We start from the raw sequence: 17133 nt of genomic DNA on the forward strand, positions 1-17133 counted from the left end.
TGTAACCAGCACAGATGACATCAAGTTGGTTTCAACTCATAGCAACCTTACAAACAACAGAACAGAACAGTTCCTGGCCCTGTACTATTCCACAATTGTTCCTAGGCCTGAGCCCGCTGTTAGAGCTGTGGTGTCAATCCATCTATTTGGGGGGCTTCCTCTTTTCCTCTGCCATTCTACTTCACCAAAGATGATGTTCTTCTCCAGGGACCAGTCTCTCCTGACAATATGTCTAAAGCATGTAAGACAAAGTCTTCCCATCCTTGACTCTAAAGAGCACTCTGACCATACTTTTTTCAAGACAGATTGGCTTGTCCTTTTAGCAGTCCCTGGTACTTTCAAAATTCTTCTCCAGCACCATAATTCAAATGCATCAGTTCTTCTGTCTTCCTTCTTCAATGTCCATCTCTGACATGCGTATGAGGCAGTTGAAAATACCATGGCTTGGGTCAGAGACACCTTAGTCCTCAAAGTAACATCCTTGTTTTTCAATACTCTAAGTCTTGTGCAAATATAACATTTCCACATACTCTGTTCTGAATCTTTTAAAAGAATCATGTAACAGTATTCTTTTGAAGATCATTTCATAACATATAGAGTTTTACTTATTTTTACATTCTCCTCCTCCTGCACATATTTTCTGTATATGGAAGAATGAATTATTGAATTGAGCATCACATATGAGAGGCATCAGGCTGCTTCCATTCTTTTTCTGCTTATGAAGACTCATTCAGTGAGCATCCTTTAAAGCATCATTTCTAGTTTGTATCGCCAGTTAGTAGACTAACTCTCGAGAAGTGCACGTGTGGGGGCAAAGGTCTGAGCATTTGTCATCTTGGCCATGTCCGCCGCCTGCTTTCTATAGGAGTGCGTCAGTTAACATTCACACCAACAATCTTTGAGCATTTCAGTATGTTTTGAATCAGGGATTTGTCTTTTTCTACACTTCTTTAACATATTTTTAAAGCAGGGTGTATTCAAAGAATGCACACTGAATTTTTAATAGCCTGAACTAGTGATGCTTACCTAAATATGAAGACGAGAATCACTTTTGAAATCTTTTCAGAGTAGGGATGTGTTGGTGGTACCCCCATATCTACTGAACCAGTATCTTGAATGGGCTAGGGAGGGCATCTATATTTAAACAGGCTTCCTTGGGGGGTAGGAAGGATTAAGCCCTCTGATCCTAGCAGAAAGATTGATGGTTGGAACCCGCCCAGAGGCACTTCAGGAGACAGACATGGTGATCTGCTTCTGAAAGATCACAGCCGTAAATAGGGAGCTGTTGTAATTTTTTTAAAATCAGTATTTATGAAGCATACACTTGTAAAGGGATAGAGGGAAGACTGGTCACGTAATAAGAGGGTGAAACTTTGTTCACGTTTACTGTGCATCTGCGTGTGACTTCAGGCATTTCACAACTTGACGTGAGGGTAAACTATTATTGCAAAAGAATTTTAGAGACGAAACGGTTTAAATCACTATGTATGTCAAAGTCTTTAAACTAACTTGATTTCTTCCTTAGGAATAAAAACAGGGAATAAACAAGACAAAACAAAATGCAGAGTCATTGAATTCTCCAAGGAAAAGCTTATGGGTATTATATATACATGTATCATTCTGTCTAAGGAGGTCCTATTGGGGATGCGCTTTTAAATACTGTAGGATCCCTCCACTCCCACTAGGTGTCAGAAGACACCCATTGATAGTCACACTACTCTGGACAAACATTTTGGCAGGATTGCACTATTTCGTCTCAAATGTTGTGTTCCAACGCTTCAGAAATAGAGATTTCAGTAGTCACTGTGGTCAAGTCGCTGCTGACTCATAGTGAGCCTATGGGACAGAGTAGACGAGCCCCTGTGGAGTTCTGGGATGGTCCCTTTAAGGGGGTAGAAGGCCTCCAAGAGTCTGGTGGCCTCCAACTTCGGGCCTTGTGGCTCACAGCCCCCTGTATACCCACTATGTCACCAGGGCTATTTCAGTAGTACATTAAAAAAAAGTAGCTGTCAAAGGCAGGTATTATTTCACGTATATGAATTTTCTCTCATGTGAGGCCACTCACTCTAAGTTACTGTTTTACGGTAAATAACCTATCTGTATTGTCGAGAGTGAGGGAATAGTATCTCTGAGCATATCTATCTCACTGCTTGACTTTTTCTGTGAAAAATATCCATTTCTTGAAACTTAGAATAGATCGTTAGTAAGGTTAATCCTTACCTATTCCTCCTTTTGGAGAACAGAGGTAAAATGATGATTGGAGCTCACGTGATACGTGATTAGCGTCTCTGTGTGAGCAGGACTTGCAACATCCTGTTTGCGTCTATCTGATTGAAAAAACCAATTTAGAACAGAATGAGACCCTTGAAATGGTAGACTTTGATAAGTGAGCCTCCTAGAGATAGTAGATGTAAGCATATTATAAGCGCATAATGGGATTTTTCAAACTGTATGGGCTTCTTTTACTCACAGTGTGTCAAATCGAAGTGTGGGGCCTACATCCCATGGTTGAAAATCACTAAACAGTTTCAGGAGTTTATATAGACAGGGAACTTGCAGCAATTCAAGCCAGATTGAGAAGAGACAGTGGCATGTGGGTATCATGTTTATGTTAGATGGCTCTTGATTAATAGCAGAGTACCTGGAAGATGTCCACAGGTGTTTTATTGACCATGCAAAGTCATTGGATTGTGTGTATCACAGCAAATTCTGCGTTATATTGGGAAGAATTGGAATTCCATAGCACCTAATTGTGCTTATGTAGACTGTATACATAGACCAAGAGGCAGTTGTTCGAACAGAACAAGAGGGAACTTTGTTGTTTAAAATTAGGAAAGGTGTATGCCAGGGTTGTATCCGTTCACTATACTTTTTCTCAGGATATGCTGAGTAGGAGGAGCCCTGGTGGCATAGTGGTTATGCATTGGGCTGCCAACTACATGGTCAGCAGTTTGAAGTCACCAACCAGCTCCATGGGGCGAAGATGATGCTTTCTACTCCCATGAAGAGTTACAGTCTCGGAAACTACACAAGCAGTTCTACCCTGGCCTACAGGGTTGCTCTGAGTCAACATTGACAAGATGGCAGTGATTTTGCTTTGTTTTTTGGTATATGCTGACTAAATACTCCCAAAACTGGACTATAAAGGGAAACACTTGGAGGAAGATTCACTAACCAGCTGTCATATGCATGAATTACAGTCGTTTAATATGAGCCTTCTAGCCATAATTCATTTGATGATCCATTATAAAGCTAGACTCTTGCATGTGGTTTTAATCCCATTTTGGAGGGCATTCTGTGGTGGTAGTAATTATTCATTGGGCTGCTAACTGCAGTTCGAAACCACTAGCTGCTCCATGGGAGAAAGATGAGGCATTCCACTCCTGTAGATAGTTATACTCTTGGAAACCCACAGGGGCAATTCGACCCTGTATTACAGGATCGTGACCAGTCGGAATCGACTGGCTGGCAGTGGGTTTGGGGTTTGGTCTTTACTGCTGCACTGGCATACGGGTGAAGAATGCGGAGAGTGCCATGGACTGGTAAAAGTTACAAACCAATCTGTCTTGGAGCAAGTATGGCCATGGTGCTCTAGAGCTAAGGAGAGTGAGGCTGTGTCTCACACATTGTAGATGAGTTATCGAGGCAGAACCGTTCCTGAGAAAAGGTACTGTGCTTGATCCAGTGGCGGGGCAGTGAAAGTGAGGAAGGCCCACAAGGAGGTGGATTGACATGGTGGCTGTACCAACGGGCTCAAGCATATGCGTAGGTTACTGTGGGTCAGAACCTAACAACAACAACTAAAGTAATGGACAGTATTCGGGTGGGATAAAGACTTCTAATAGAGTGTGTGAACCAAAACATACCCTTTGTCTCCTCGGAGGCATCTTTAAGACGACCTCAGTAGAGGATATATCTTAAGATACCATGTTTCAGTTATTTGAGGGACCGCTGGAATATACTGGTAGCACGGTTCTAACACAATCACGTCAGCTGAAAAGCTAGGGCTCTGTTTCCCAACACCTTTGGCAGAACAAGAAGACCTGCTGTGACTTGTGGACATTTTTGCTTCTCTGGGCCCTGACTGACCTTTGGATATGGGACTGAATAGCACCCACCATGACATGAGACATTTCCTTAAATTTCCCTGAGTCTCTGAGAAATGCTGCAGTGAGTTGCAGTACCTATGGGGTAGAGGGAATATACTCAGGGGAGGAAAACCAAACTCGCTGCCATCGAGTCCATGCCAGCTCATAGCAACCCTATAGGACAGTCGAACAGCCCCTGTGAGTTTCAGGGACTTGTTAAGGAAGTAGAATGTCCCATGCTTTTTCCCATGGAGCCACTGATGGTTTTGAAATGCCGACCTTGTGGATTGCAGCTCACCCCATCCCTGTTACAGCACTAGGGGTGATGGAGCAGAGTAGAGCCTTGAAGAGCTGTTCTTTTGAGACATCTTTAGTATCCAACTCCTTAGGACTGGTCTGGTATTAACACTACTAAAAGAAATGTTTACCATAATGCAGGAAGATGGTAGCCTTCAGTATGGATTATACTTTAATAGGAGAGGAACAACTTTTTCACAACCAGATCAGTAAGCAACATTATGTTAAATGGAGAAAAGACTGAAGTTGTCAAATATTTCAATTTACTTGGAACCCCAATCAACCCCCATGGGAGTAGCAGTCAAGAAATCAAATGCCATCACATTGGGTAAATATGTTGCAAAAATAGCTCTTTAACATGTGAAAGAGTAAAGATGTCATTTTGAGAATGAAGGTATACTTGACTCCAGCCATGGTGTTTTCAAATGCCTCATAAGCACGAGCAAGCTAAGCTGTGAATAAAGAAGATTGAAGAAAAATTGGTGCCTTTGAATTACCGTGTTTAAAGTATATTGAGGATACTGTGGACTTCCCAGATAAAGTAAACCTGTGTTGGAGGATGCACAGATGAAGATCCGCCTGTACCTTGGACATGTTCTCTGGAGGAAATAAGCTCCCGGAGAAGGCCACCCGGCTGGGTAAAGTAGAAGGTCAATGCAAAAAGCCAGAAAGCCTCAAGGAGATGGATTGTTAGCATGGCTGCAGCAGTCACCTAGCAAGGAGTGGCAGGACGGGCAGTGTAGGGCCGTCTGTTCTTCTCTTGTGTGAGGTTTCTATGGGTCAGAGGTGACTCAACAGCACCCAACAAGTATAATGAGATTTATTTGGGGTTGCAGATATTCCTAAGATAGGAGATTTTGCCAAGAAATGAAATAACCCCCAAAGCCAAACCCACCGCCGTCAAGTCAAAGCATTCAGACTCAAAGCATCTCTATTTAGGGAGTATGGAACTTTAAGTCTTTATGGGAATAGACAGCCAGACCTTTCTTCTCTAGAGTGGCTGGTGTGTTCGCACCTCTGACATTGAGGTTAGCAGGACTAGGACTAAATTGCAACTCTACAAGGTTGTTGTTGCATTGGCGTCAGTTCTGACTTACAGCGACCCTATGCACAGCGGATTTGTACTAATTTAAAAGAAAGGTGACCCAATAGAATGCACAAATTATAGAACAAATCATTAATATCACATGCATGTAACATATTGCTGAAAATCACCCAGCGGTTGCAGCAGTACATTGACAGGGAGCTGCCAGAGGTTCAGGCTGGATTGAGAGGAAAATGTGGAACAGGGGATGTTATTGTTGACATCAGATGGATCTTGGTTGAAAGCACAGAATGCCAGAACGATGTTTACTTGTGTTTCATTGACTATGTAAACACATTTGACTGTGTATCATAACAAACTGTGGAGAACCTTGAGGAAAATGGGAATTCCTGAACATTTCTCTGTGCGTATGAGGAACTTGTATTTAGATCAGGAGGCGGTTGTGTGAACAGGAAAAGGGAATTGTGCCTGGTTTAAAATCAGGAAAGGTGTGCATCAATGCCTTGTCCTGTCACCAGACTTATTAAATCTGTATGCTGAACAAATAATCAAAGGAGCAGGACTGAAGAAAGGTTTATTAACCACTTGTGATATGCAGATCCTACACCCTTGCTTGCTGAACGTGGGTAGAACTTGAAGTGCTTGCTGATGAAGATTAGGAACTGCAGCCCTCGAGTGGGTTGCAGCTCAGTGCAAAGAAGCCAAAATCCTCTGAATGGGACCAATATGTAACATCACGATAAATGGAAGAAAGATCGAAGCTGCCAACATTTTCATCATGCTTGGATCCACAACGAATGCTCATGGAAGCAGCTGTCAGGAGATCAAACAACACCTTGCTTTTAGTTAAGCTGCTGCAGAAGACCTCTTTAAACTGTTGAAAACCAAAAGCAAGGTGGTTCTTTTGAGGACTTGAGTGTTCTGTGCCCAAGCTGTGCTCATTTCAGTTGCCTCATCACCATGTGAAAGTTACGACATTGAGTAAGGCAGACTTTAAAAGAGTCAATGCATTAGAACTATGCTCTTGACAAAGAATAATGAAAGTCCTATGGACTGCCAACAGGACAAACAAACTCTTGACAGCTGACATGTTCCTGGGAGGCAAGGATGGTGAGACTTTGTGTCACATACATTGGACATGTTACCCTAGCGAAAGCCATCGTGCTTGGTGAAGTGGAGGGCAGTGCATAGAGGAAGCCCATTAACAGGATGGATTCACACAGTGGCTGCATTGGTGGGCTCACACATGACAGTTGTGAATGGGGCACAGCACTGGACCATATTCGTTCTGCTGTGCATATGGTTGCTATGGTAGGGACCAGTCCAACTGCGTCTAACAGCAATCTTTCAGTATTGCAAGTTGAGCCTGAAGTTTTTTCTTCAGTACTTTCAATTTGAGGTATGCTGAGTATGGCTGTCCTTTCTCGCTTTCTAACTCCAGACCTTTGAACATTTTCTTTTCATATTTTACTCTCTCTTTCCTTTTTAAAAAATTAATTGGGATTGATACATATATCAAACCATTCAACAGGTCAATCATGTCCAGCCGAATTGTATATTTGCTACCACAATCAGTTTCCAAACATTCTTTTTCGACTCTGTCTTTTCAAGCTTCCCTTTGAAATTTCCTTTCAGCTCTTCCACTTCAGCACTTCTTCTGTTTGCCTTACTGACTGAGTTTGTTTATTGTGCCAACCTGGCCGATAAACGCATGTGGGGTTAATTGAAGTGTGACGAGATAAATGGGTGGTGAGCCTCACCTTTCGAGTTCTCGGGTCTCTTGCTTTGTGATAGTCACACCAGGGTGCAGCTGTCTTAGCAGTTCCTGCTTCAGCTTGCAAAGCTGACTTCCTGCAAGACATCTCCAAGGAGAAGCTACATGGACCTACCCCGATGCAGCCCTGGGTGCTGGAGCAGCCGTGTGGAGACCCCTGCCAGTGCTGAGATGTTTACACATTCACTGATTCAGCTTTCCTCCTGCAGTCGACATCATTGCTTCTGCTTTGTGAGATGGAGGAGGACTTTGTGGACTGGTATTGGACATATGGGTTAATGGGTGAATATTGGACTTGTGGGCTTGGATAACACTGGGTTGGGATGTTTTCTTGATGCCCAGTTAACCTTTATATAAAACTCTCTCTTTTACATGAGTTTCTGTGGATTTGTTTCTCTAAAGTACCCAGACTGATACACCTACTGCATGATTAAGAACAAGTTTCAGATTGTCTACTGACATCCACTTTGACCTTTCTTGTGTTCCTGTCTTTTTAATGACCCTTTGCTTTCTTTATCTATGTTGTTCTTGATATCATCCACAGGTTGCGTTGCCAGCTGTCATTAGTGTGCAATGTATCAAATCTGTCCTGGAGACGGTTTAGAAATTCAGGCGGTTCTTGTTGATTTGTTATAATGTTCTTCAACTTCACCCTGAACTTCCAATTCAGCAATGGGTGATGTCTTTTACAGTTGTCCTGTGGCCTTGTTCTGACTACCAATATTGAACTGCTCCATCATCTTTTCCACACGTGTAGTTGATTGGATTCCTGTGTATTTTTGTCTAAGAATGGTGATGTGTGTCGCCACCATTTATATTGTTTTAAAAAAATTTACATTGAAGATTTTGTTATCTTGTAAAATTCTGTCATAAGATCTTCAGCTTCATTTCTATCACCAAGGCCATATTTTCCAACTACTGTTCCTTCTTCTTAACTGCCAACTTTCATATTTTAATTGCCAATGATTATCAATGCATCCTAATTGCATGTTTGATCAATTTCAGACTGAAGAAGTAGGTAGAAATGCTGATTTCTTCATCAGTAGCTTTAGTGGTTAGTGTGTGCCTTTAAATACTAGTTGTATTAACTGGATTTTCCTGTAGATGCATAGATATTTCATAGACGCAATTATACTTCAAGATGGATCTTGAAATGTTCTTTTTAACGATCAATATGGGGCATATTTATCCTCTTCAATTTGTCATTCCTGGAATAAAACCCATATAATTTATAATATTATATATATATATAAATAGAAACCATTTCCTTCAGAATAGTTAATACCATCCCATTTCAGCTCACAAATGCCTAGCATATTGATCTTTCTGGGTTCTGTTACTTTTTAAATGATTTAAAATTTTCCTACATTAATACATTCCACATTCAGCATGATTACAGCAATTTATGCTTATTTTTAGTTGCATCCTATCTGCAAATGAAGATCTGAAAAACATTTTCCATGCATATTATATGCCAACTCTACATGAAGAAGTGGCTCTTTCTCAGTTGTATTTTGAATGCCATCCAACCTGAGGGGTTCTTCTGGCACTATCTCTGGCAATGATTTGCTGCTATTCATAAAACTTCAGTGGTTAATCACTCAGAAGTGAACAGCCTTCCGTCTTCATAGGCTGTTCTTAGTCTGTTGGGTCCTCTGAAACCTGTTCACCTTGGGTGATAATGCTGTTATTTAAGACAACAGTGGTAGAGATTCCATTATCCCAGCAACACGCAAACCACCACAGGATGACTAACTGACAGACAAGTGGTAGTCTCCTTAAGATTTGGAAAGAGTCTAGGAAAGAAATGGTTGAGGAACATAAACATCCATGACTTCTATGAGGGGGTCTTCAAAAATTCAGAAAATAGAATGAAGTGATAGTGGAATTTTCACCCAAACTTTCAACCCTCTTGTATTTACACCTTCTTTCTCTACTTGTATAGCCCAAGTAGAGAGGCAGGAGCCAGGAGCACAACAACCAGTTCTTAGAACTGGGTTATTTTGTAATGGCTGGATATGTCTTTATTTGAGGGAAGGTTCAGGGGAAAAAAACAGAAGAGAAATCTTAAGGTCAAAACTAGAAAAATATTATGTAGAATTAGATCCAAGGGACATTTGCTGAGCCAAAAGTTGGAAGCAAAGTTGGGTTTAAGGCTCCATAAATACAGGAGGACACAAAATTGGAAATGTTTTAAGATTTGCGCCTTTACCCAGGATTGGAGTTTCTTTTATTAGGTGCTGTTGCAGTGAGTCAGAAATGACTCAATAGCAGTAAATTTGGGTTTTTGATGCTAGTATAGATCTACGAAGTGAAAGATGAACTTTATTCTGTGGAGGAAACACAATTCTAAATGTCGGTAGCTTCCCAGGCATAGATTTTATTCTTCAGGTACATAAAGGCATGGGTATTGGCTGCTGCCTAGTAGATTGTTGTTGTTCGCTCTGTTGGGTCAGCCGCCAACTCATGGGCACCTCATGCATCAAATGCTGAAATGCTGCCTGGGCCTGTGCTGGCCACGTGATTGGTTATAAATTGGAATGTTTTGATCTATAAGGTTATCAGTGACCATTTTTCAAAACTACCAGCAAGTAAATCACCAGGCCTTTCCCCCTGGCTCCTCATAGTCTGGAAACTGCTACAACCTGTCCAGTATGATAGCATCATGCAAGCTAGTGCCTGTTCATGAGACACACGGACTGGAATTGGGCCTGGCTCTCCGTATGAATGATATGAATTGTTCCATTGAAGCAACAATGCTTCCACTTGACAAACTACCTGAAAACATAGTAAATCTAAAGAACATTATTTATTATTAATTTCTGTAGGAGCCCACATCACGATGCTTGCATTGGGCTGCTAACTGCAAGATCAGTAGTTCAAAAACCACCATCTGCTCCACAGTAGAAAGATGAAGCATTCTACTTCCATAAAGATTGAAAGTTTAGGAAACCCACAGAGGCAGTTATACTCTGTCACCTGGGGTCACTGTGAGTCTCCATAGACCCAGTAGCAGTGGATATTGTGTTTGTTTGAGATTTGCATTTTCTGTGGGCCAGGAATTAGGACACAGCTTAGTTGTAAATCTTCTCTTAGGGTGTCTTTCAAGACTATAATCATGCAATCATGATGTCAACCAAGGCTACAGTCATCTTAGGACTAGATTGGGAGGGATCCATTCCTAAGCACACACACATGATTATTAGCAGGATTCAGTTCCTTGTGGGCTGTTTAACTGGGGCCTTCAGTTACTTAGTGATTGTTGGCCAAAGACTGCCCACGTGTTCTTGCAATGGGGGCCTGTGTTCAGCAGGGTTCTCTAGAGAAACAAAACCAGGACACTTATGATTTTTTATATATATATATATATTTTATATATATAGCAGTACAGATATATATATATATATATATGGCAAGCAGGAATATAACAGCTAATTAGTCCACCTAGCAGTACAGAGGGCTCAGTTAAACTCGTTTTCATGGAACAGTTAATATACTGGAAGACCTTCAATTCAAATGGGTTGCAGGGTCCAAGGTCAAGGAAGCAGACAGTGGAGTCTTCCCTCAGGCAAGACAGGCAGAGTCTGCCTGCAGGTAGCAGAGAGCAGGATGGGTCAGCAATAGTCAGTAGCACAGGAGCTTAGCAAATTGGGCCTGATGCAATCTTGAATTAAGGGATGCATGGTGACAGAATCTACTAGCCCTAAGCTCAAATGATGTACACACCAGCAGCATGGCGAAGCAGGTCTCAATGGAGCCTCAAGATCTAGTGACAAGATCCATGGGTTGCCTTAGTCCACAGGTAGTGTAGCACACAGGTTGAAGCAGAGAAATAGCTAAAGCAGTAGCACACTGGTCAGATCACCAGGGAGCAAGAAAGATATGGGATGCCTGCTAGCTATCTTCATTTATCCCGGTCCCTTCCAAATCAAGCTGTGACTTGATCACATGCTACCCACATGTTCCAATTGGCCATTTGGCACAATAAACCTAACTATCACAGGGCATTTCCAGAGGATAATAATGATAATAACCCACTGCCATTGAGTTGATTCTGACTCATAGTAATTGTTACAGAGCAAGCTAGCCAGAACAGTCTTTTATTGCCTTAACTCAGAAGTAAGTCATATCACTTTGACTGTCCCTTATTAATTAGAAACAAGTCACTAAGTCCCACTCCTTTGGGGAGGAACTATACAAAGACATGAATATCATGAGGTACAGATAACTGGGGCCCTGTCAGAAACTGCATAGCACACCTACTGGCAGGTGTCTCTTCTGACTGAGTGATACGTTGGCCACACTGATGATTAAATACTTTAAATATCATCATAGCTTCACAAATAATTCTGGTCAGAATTGGGAACTAAAATTCGTGTCAACTTTTTTTTTTAAGGGACCTTCGTGGCACTGTTTGGTAAGCATCGTACTGCTAACCACAAGGCCAGTGCTTCAAATGCACCAGCCATTCACAGGAGAGAGTTGAGGCTCTCTGCTTCCATAAAGACTTACAGTCTCCTAAGCCTTTTATGGGATTGCTATGAATCTGAATTGACTCAGTGGCAGTGGGGTTTTTAGTAGTTTAGTATTCTTAATGTTATTTCCACCAAATACATCTGTGTAAGAATTCCAATATTTTATCAAACTACAAACTCCATAAAAGTAATGGTACATTTTTTTGAGTTAAAGGATTCTTAAGATATTTTTTTCATTTTATAAATGAGAAGGGAATTAATTTTCTTTTTTCTTTAAAACGATTAATGCATTTGGCAGGTAAGAAAAAGAAATAAATAAAAACCTTTAGAAATAAACACTTCACCTATTTAAAAAATCTGATGTGCTTCAGTGTGTATGTCTTCATAGCATTCACCATAGAGCTTTTTTTTTTTTTAAGTGGCAAGTTGAAACCTTGGCTCATTCTTTCTTAGCTTATTGACCTTTAATGAACTAAAGTGTTTGTGTGATGCCTTCAGCTGTTCTGTTGTCTGACATGTTTGCTTTTGTGGGTATGTTGTCTCCTTAAGCCCAATGCGTTAGCTGGAAATCATTACCATCTACCCTAAGCTACCTGCCTCTCCTGACTCCACCTTATCTTATACACTGTTTCCCCTCACTACCCCCGCTCGCCAGATCATCTATTTTGAAACCTTAAGATGACCTTCTATTCCTCATTTTCTTTACTTCTATTACTCTAAATTACTCTTATTTTTAATTTCCTTTTCCAGCATAATCTCTGTCTTATAATAAAGTGTAGTCTTCTAAGGAAAACTCCTGCCCTCTCTATTCTCCACTTACTTTTCTAAATCTTCCTGAAACCTGATGATATTATGTTTTTCTCCCAGTTAATGCTCTAGTGATAAAGTGTCCTCAACTTAACATTCATGACCCTATCCAGTTTCTTCCATTTCATTACCCATTGTTCTTTAACCTAAATACCCTACGTTTTAAACTGCCTAGTTTTCTTTATGTTATCCTATCTCTACCTCTTGATTTATATTTTTGTTCCTCTTTGTTAGTGGTAGATTAAGGTCTTATGGGTCTGGGAGCATAATCCTTTTGGGAGTCTCTTTTTAAAAAATCTATAATTAAGAATATAGAGTCACTCACAAATTGACTGAAGGTAGGAACTGTATTATGCAATACATTATATTCACAAAGAATTTTTTACATTAAGTTTAATGACTAAGGATATTTCCTCTTTCTTAAACCATTACAAAGATAGTTGCATATAATTCAAGTTACTTAAGTCCATTCCATATTAAAAATAATTGTTCAAAAAGTGCTACTCTGATACTAGAATCCAGAATGTTTCTGTTATATACCATTTAATATTGTATCCATTGCCATCAAGTTGTTTCTGGCTCATAGAAGCCATATATCGGGTTTCTGAGGCTGTAAATCTTTTGGAAGCTGATAACCTCCTCTTTCATCCACAGTGAGGCTGGTGGGTTTGAACCACCAACTTGTGGTCAGCAATCTTAAGCATACTCAACATTATCACCCTGAAATTTCTTTGTAGGTGCGGTCAGATCAATTCCTGCTCATAGCAGCCTTGTCTGTAACAGATGGAAACACTGCTCGACCCTGTCCCATCCTCACAATTGTCTGGCTGAGCCCATTATTGCAGCCACTGTGTCAATCCCTCTCATTGAGGTCTTCCTCTATGACGCTGTGTGTATTATTGTGTAATATCGTCATACATGTTCTAGCCTCCGTGTAGAGGTTACATTTTATGATGATCATAAAATGATCGTTTTTAGCTAACATGTAGTAGATACGGACACTTATTATTCTAAGAAAATGTCTTTTCACAATCTGTGAAAACCTTTCCATGCCTGATAACGGCAGTAGTCAGAGAATCCAACAGTGGGATGTGGTTTTTTGTTGTTGTTCTTTACATTTTGTATCTGTTGTGAGAACTTCTGTTCTGCATGTGTCTACTTTGCTGTTCCAGGGCTCACCCAGGAAGGCCTCTTTCGGGTGAACGGGAATGTGAAAGTCGTGGGACAGCTCCGTCTGAAGTTCGAGCGTGGCTTGCACGTGGATCTTGGGGAAGATGGCGATGTCTACTCAGCAGCCAGCCTTCTGAAGCTCTTCCTGAGAGAGCTGCCGGAGAGAGTGATCCCCGCAGCATTTCGCCCTCGCCTCCTGCAGCTCTTTCGGGGTTTGTAGAGAAATTCTTATTACACGTTAAAACAACTCCCGTTTTTTCCTAAAAACTAGGATGTGCTCTTAAGTGAATACTTTCCACAGGCAGAATCTTGGGAGTTTATTCCATGCTCTCATCTTTGACCTTGGAGTCATGATAAACTGATTAAGAAATACATTCTTAAATGGGCTTCTTAGGATTGTGGACATCTACATCGGAACATAGTATTACTTTGGGGGCCAAAGAAATCCTAGGGACTGACCGCGAAAGAAGGAGAATAAGATATTAAATTCTATGAAGGAAAACACAAAGGGGACTTCACAAAGCTTGTGGAAAAATTCTATTGTCTTTTCATTTCATTTTCCCCTGAACGTTTTGAAACCCCCTCATATTAGTTCAAATATATTTGCTATGCAACCTTTGAAACTGAAATCTCAGTGTGTGTTTTCTTTTTCTTCTATACAAGGAAGGGGCTAACATAATTAGGTACATTTTACAAGGTAACTTTTGTCAATGTGAATCACTCCCCAGTCTATATGCTCCAGAGAACACATTTAAAACTTTCTAAATGATCCCACTTGCCTTAGAACTACAGGAAGAAAACAGTCTGTCTCTTTAGTCACCCTCCCTTTAAAAATAATCACTCTCTAACCCTTAACTTTGTGCTTTAAATTTCAAGTTTCTGCTTCACTGTCCTTGAGGTGGATGATGCTTCCAGGCGGCCAGACCAGTTTTGTAGTCGCACCTTACCAGGGCCTCATAGGGGATCTGGCACCTCCTCTTAGAATGGGTCAGCCCGACACAATACTTGCTTTCAGTGTTGGGGCCTCAATCTAAAAGGTATACAACAGGAAAAATTGCAGAGGCCTTCTCCCATTTTTAAAAAATCTTCAGACTGTTTAAAAATCTTCAGACTGTTTAGCTACTTCAAATCATTTGTAATGTCATGATAGAATATAGGGAAAAATTATTAATAAAGCGCTGTGCTTTATTATTAGGTAGAACACTTTATTTAGTAGTTGTTTTGGTTTTTTTTGTTTTTTTAAAAAGGCATGTTGCACTTTATTGGGAGTGGAGTCCTGGGGTGTAATGGCTTACACCTTGAGCTGATAACACAAGGTTAATGGTTCAAACTCTGAGGAAGAAAGATGAGGCTGTCTATTCCCCTAAAGATTTAAAGTTATGGAAAATTCAGTCCTGTAGAGTTACTATAAGTTGAAACAACTTAATAGCAGTGAGTTTGATTTTTGAGTTTATTCTATTGGGAGCACAAATTTTGCTGAAGATAATTTTAAAATGGTTGCAGCAGTACATTGACAATGAATTTAAGACATTCAAACCAGATTCAGAAGAGATGTGGCATGAGGGAGATCATTGCTCATGCCAGGTGGATCTTGGCTGAAGACAGAGAGTAGCAGATCTATGTTTACCTGTGGGTTTTTTTTTAACTTTGAAATGGTCGTTGCCTATTAAAAAATTATATATACTATTACACAGCATGAGAATTCCAAAGCACTTGATTGTGTGCACATGGGACTTGTACACAAATCAAGAGGGATTTGTTCAAACAGGAAAAGGGGATAGGGCATGGTTTAAAATTAGGAAAAGTATGCATCAGGGTTGAATCCTTTCACCATACCTATCAAATCATATACCTAGCAAATAATCTGAGAAACCGGATGTATGATGAATAATACAGTGTTAGGATTCAAGGAAGAGTCACTAATAACCTGTGGTGTGGAGAGAATGCAGCTTTGCTTGCTGACAGCAAAGAAGCCTTTAAGTACTTGTGGATGAAGACGAAGGACTACAGCCTTCAGTTGTACAGCCCAACATAAAGAAAGCAAACCCCTCACAAGTGGACCAGTATGCAACATCATGAAAAAACAGAAAACATTGAAGGTTTTCAGGATTTTTTCATCTTGCTTAGATCCCTACTCAATGATCATGGACGTAGTAGTTAAAAAAAAAAAAGACATACATGGGGATACCCACCCCCCCAAAAAAACAACCCTGAAAAAAGCTAACTGGCAGAGTTTTGGTAGTATGCATTTTTTCCACTAGGCAAGCATCCAGCAACACTTTCCGAGTTAGTGCACGCAGTGGCATCACTTGGGAAGGTTCTCTCTGGTCACAGTGAATTTTTTCATAAAAGCGGTTTTGCTCAAACCTCATTTTTTGTGATGGCCAATTTAAGAGAACAGGGTGACACTGTGAAATTTTGTTTCTTGCTTGGAAAGAATGTTACAGAAACTGTTGTGATGTTAAACACAGCTTACAAGGACAGAGCTGTGGGGAAAACTAAAGTGTATGAGTGGTTTTCTCGTTTCAAAAAAGTGAAATGTCTGTTGATGACAAACCTCATTTTGGATGACCATCAACTTCACAAATGGACAAAAATGTCTACTTATAGTGCATTTGGAGTTCCTTCCACCAGTCAGACTCTTAACCAAGCTTTCTGTTTAGAGGTTCTGAAAGATAGTGTAACAATGTGCGAGAAGCAAGGCCTGGCTTGTGGCAGACGGGGGTCTTGTTTTGCCTCCATGACAGTACACCTCGCAGCCATCTCAGTGCACCAGTTTTGGGCTCAAAAAACCCATGCCTTTCTTGCCCCACACACCTTACTCACCTGACCTTGCTCCTTTGGACTTCTTTTTGTTTCCGTGCAAATGCAGAGGGTTTTGAAAGGACAGAGATTTGACGGCATGAAAGAAATGAAGAAAAAATGAGGGAAGTGCTGTCAGCAATCCAAACAGATAAGTTTGAAAAATGTTTCCAAGAACGGAATCGCAGATTTGACAAATGTATTAAGTGTAATGCAGAGTACTTTGAAAGTGATAAGGCCATTTTGTAAAAAAAATTAAATACATAGCTTTGAAAACTTTTTTTCCTTTTTTGGGGGGTGCCCCCTCATATCGCATTGGGCAAATATGCTACACAAAAAGTCTTAAAAAGTGTTAAGAAGCGTCCATGCCACTTTGAGATGTAGGGAGCACCTGATCCAATCCATGGTTTTTCACCTGCTTCATATACGTGGGGAAGCTGGGCAGTGCGTAAAGAAGACTGCAAAATAACAGATGCCCTAATTGAGCTGTTGGTGAAGAACATTGAGTGAACCACGGACTTCCCAAAACATGAACAAACCTGTCTTGGAAGGAGGACATCCAGAATGGTCTTTAGAAGGAAAGATCGTGAGGCTTGTTCTCACGAGCCTTAGACATGTTGTTAGGAGGGACAGGGCCTTAAAGAAGGAAGTCATGCTTGGGAAAGCAGAGGGTCG

General features: G+C 40.7%; 1 protein-coding gene and 1 non-coding gene across 2 annotated transcripts in view; both read left to right on the top strand.

Annotated features, from left to right (window-relative positions):
* Positions 1–17133, top strand: part of FAM13A (family with sequence similarity 13 member A) — a 302687-nt gene that overhangs the window by 20711 nt on the left and 264843 nt on the right. The window contains exon 3 of the mRNA XM_045284117.1: positions 13659–13868. Within this exon, the coding sequence (XP_045140052.1) occupies positions 13659–13868 (210 nt within the window). The remainder of the gene's footprint in view (positions 1–13658; positions 13869–17133) is intronic.
* LOC115873382 lies at positions 2198–2332 on the top strand. The gene has a single exon (XR_004048381.1). It is a non-coding gene; the product is annotated as a U8 small nucleolar RNA (small nucleolar RNA).

The sequence above is a fragment of the Echinops telfairi genome, unplaced genomic scaffold (genome assembly GCF_000313985.2).
Source record: "Echinops telfairi isolate 266 unplaced genomic scaffold, ASM31398v2 ScPeMD7_7468;HRSCAF=8506_0, whole genome shotgun sequence".
NCBI classification, from domain to species: Eukaryota; Metazoa; Chordata; class Mammalia; order Afrosoricida; family Tenrecidae; genus Echinops; species Echinops telfairi.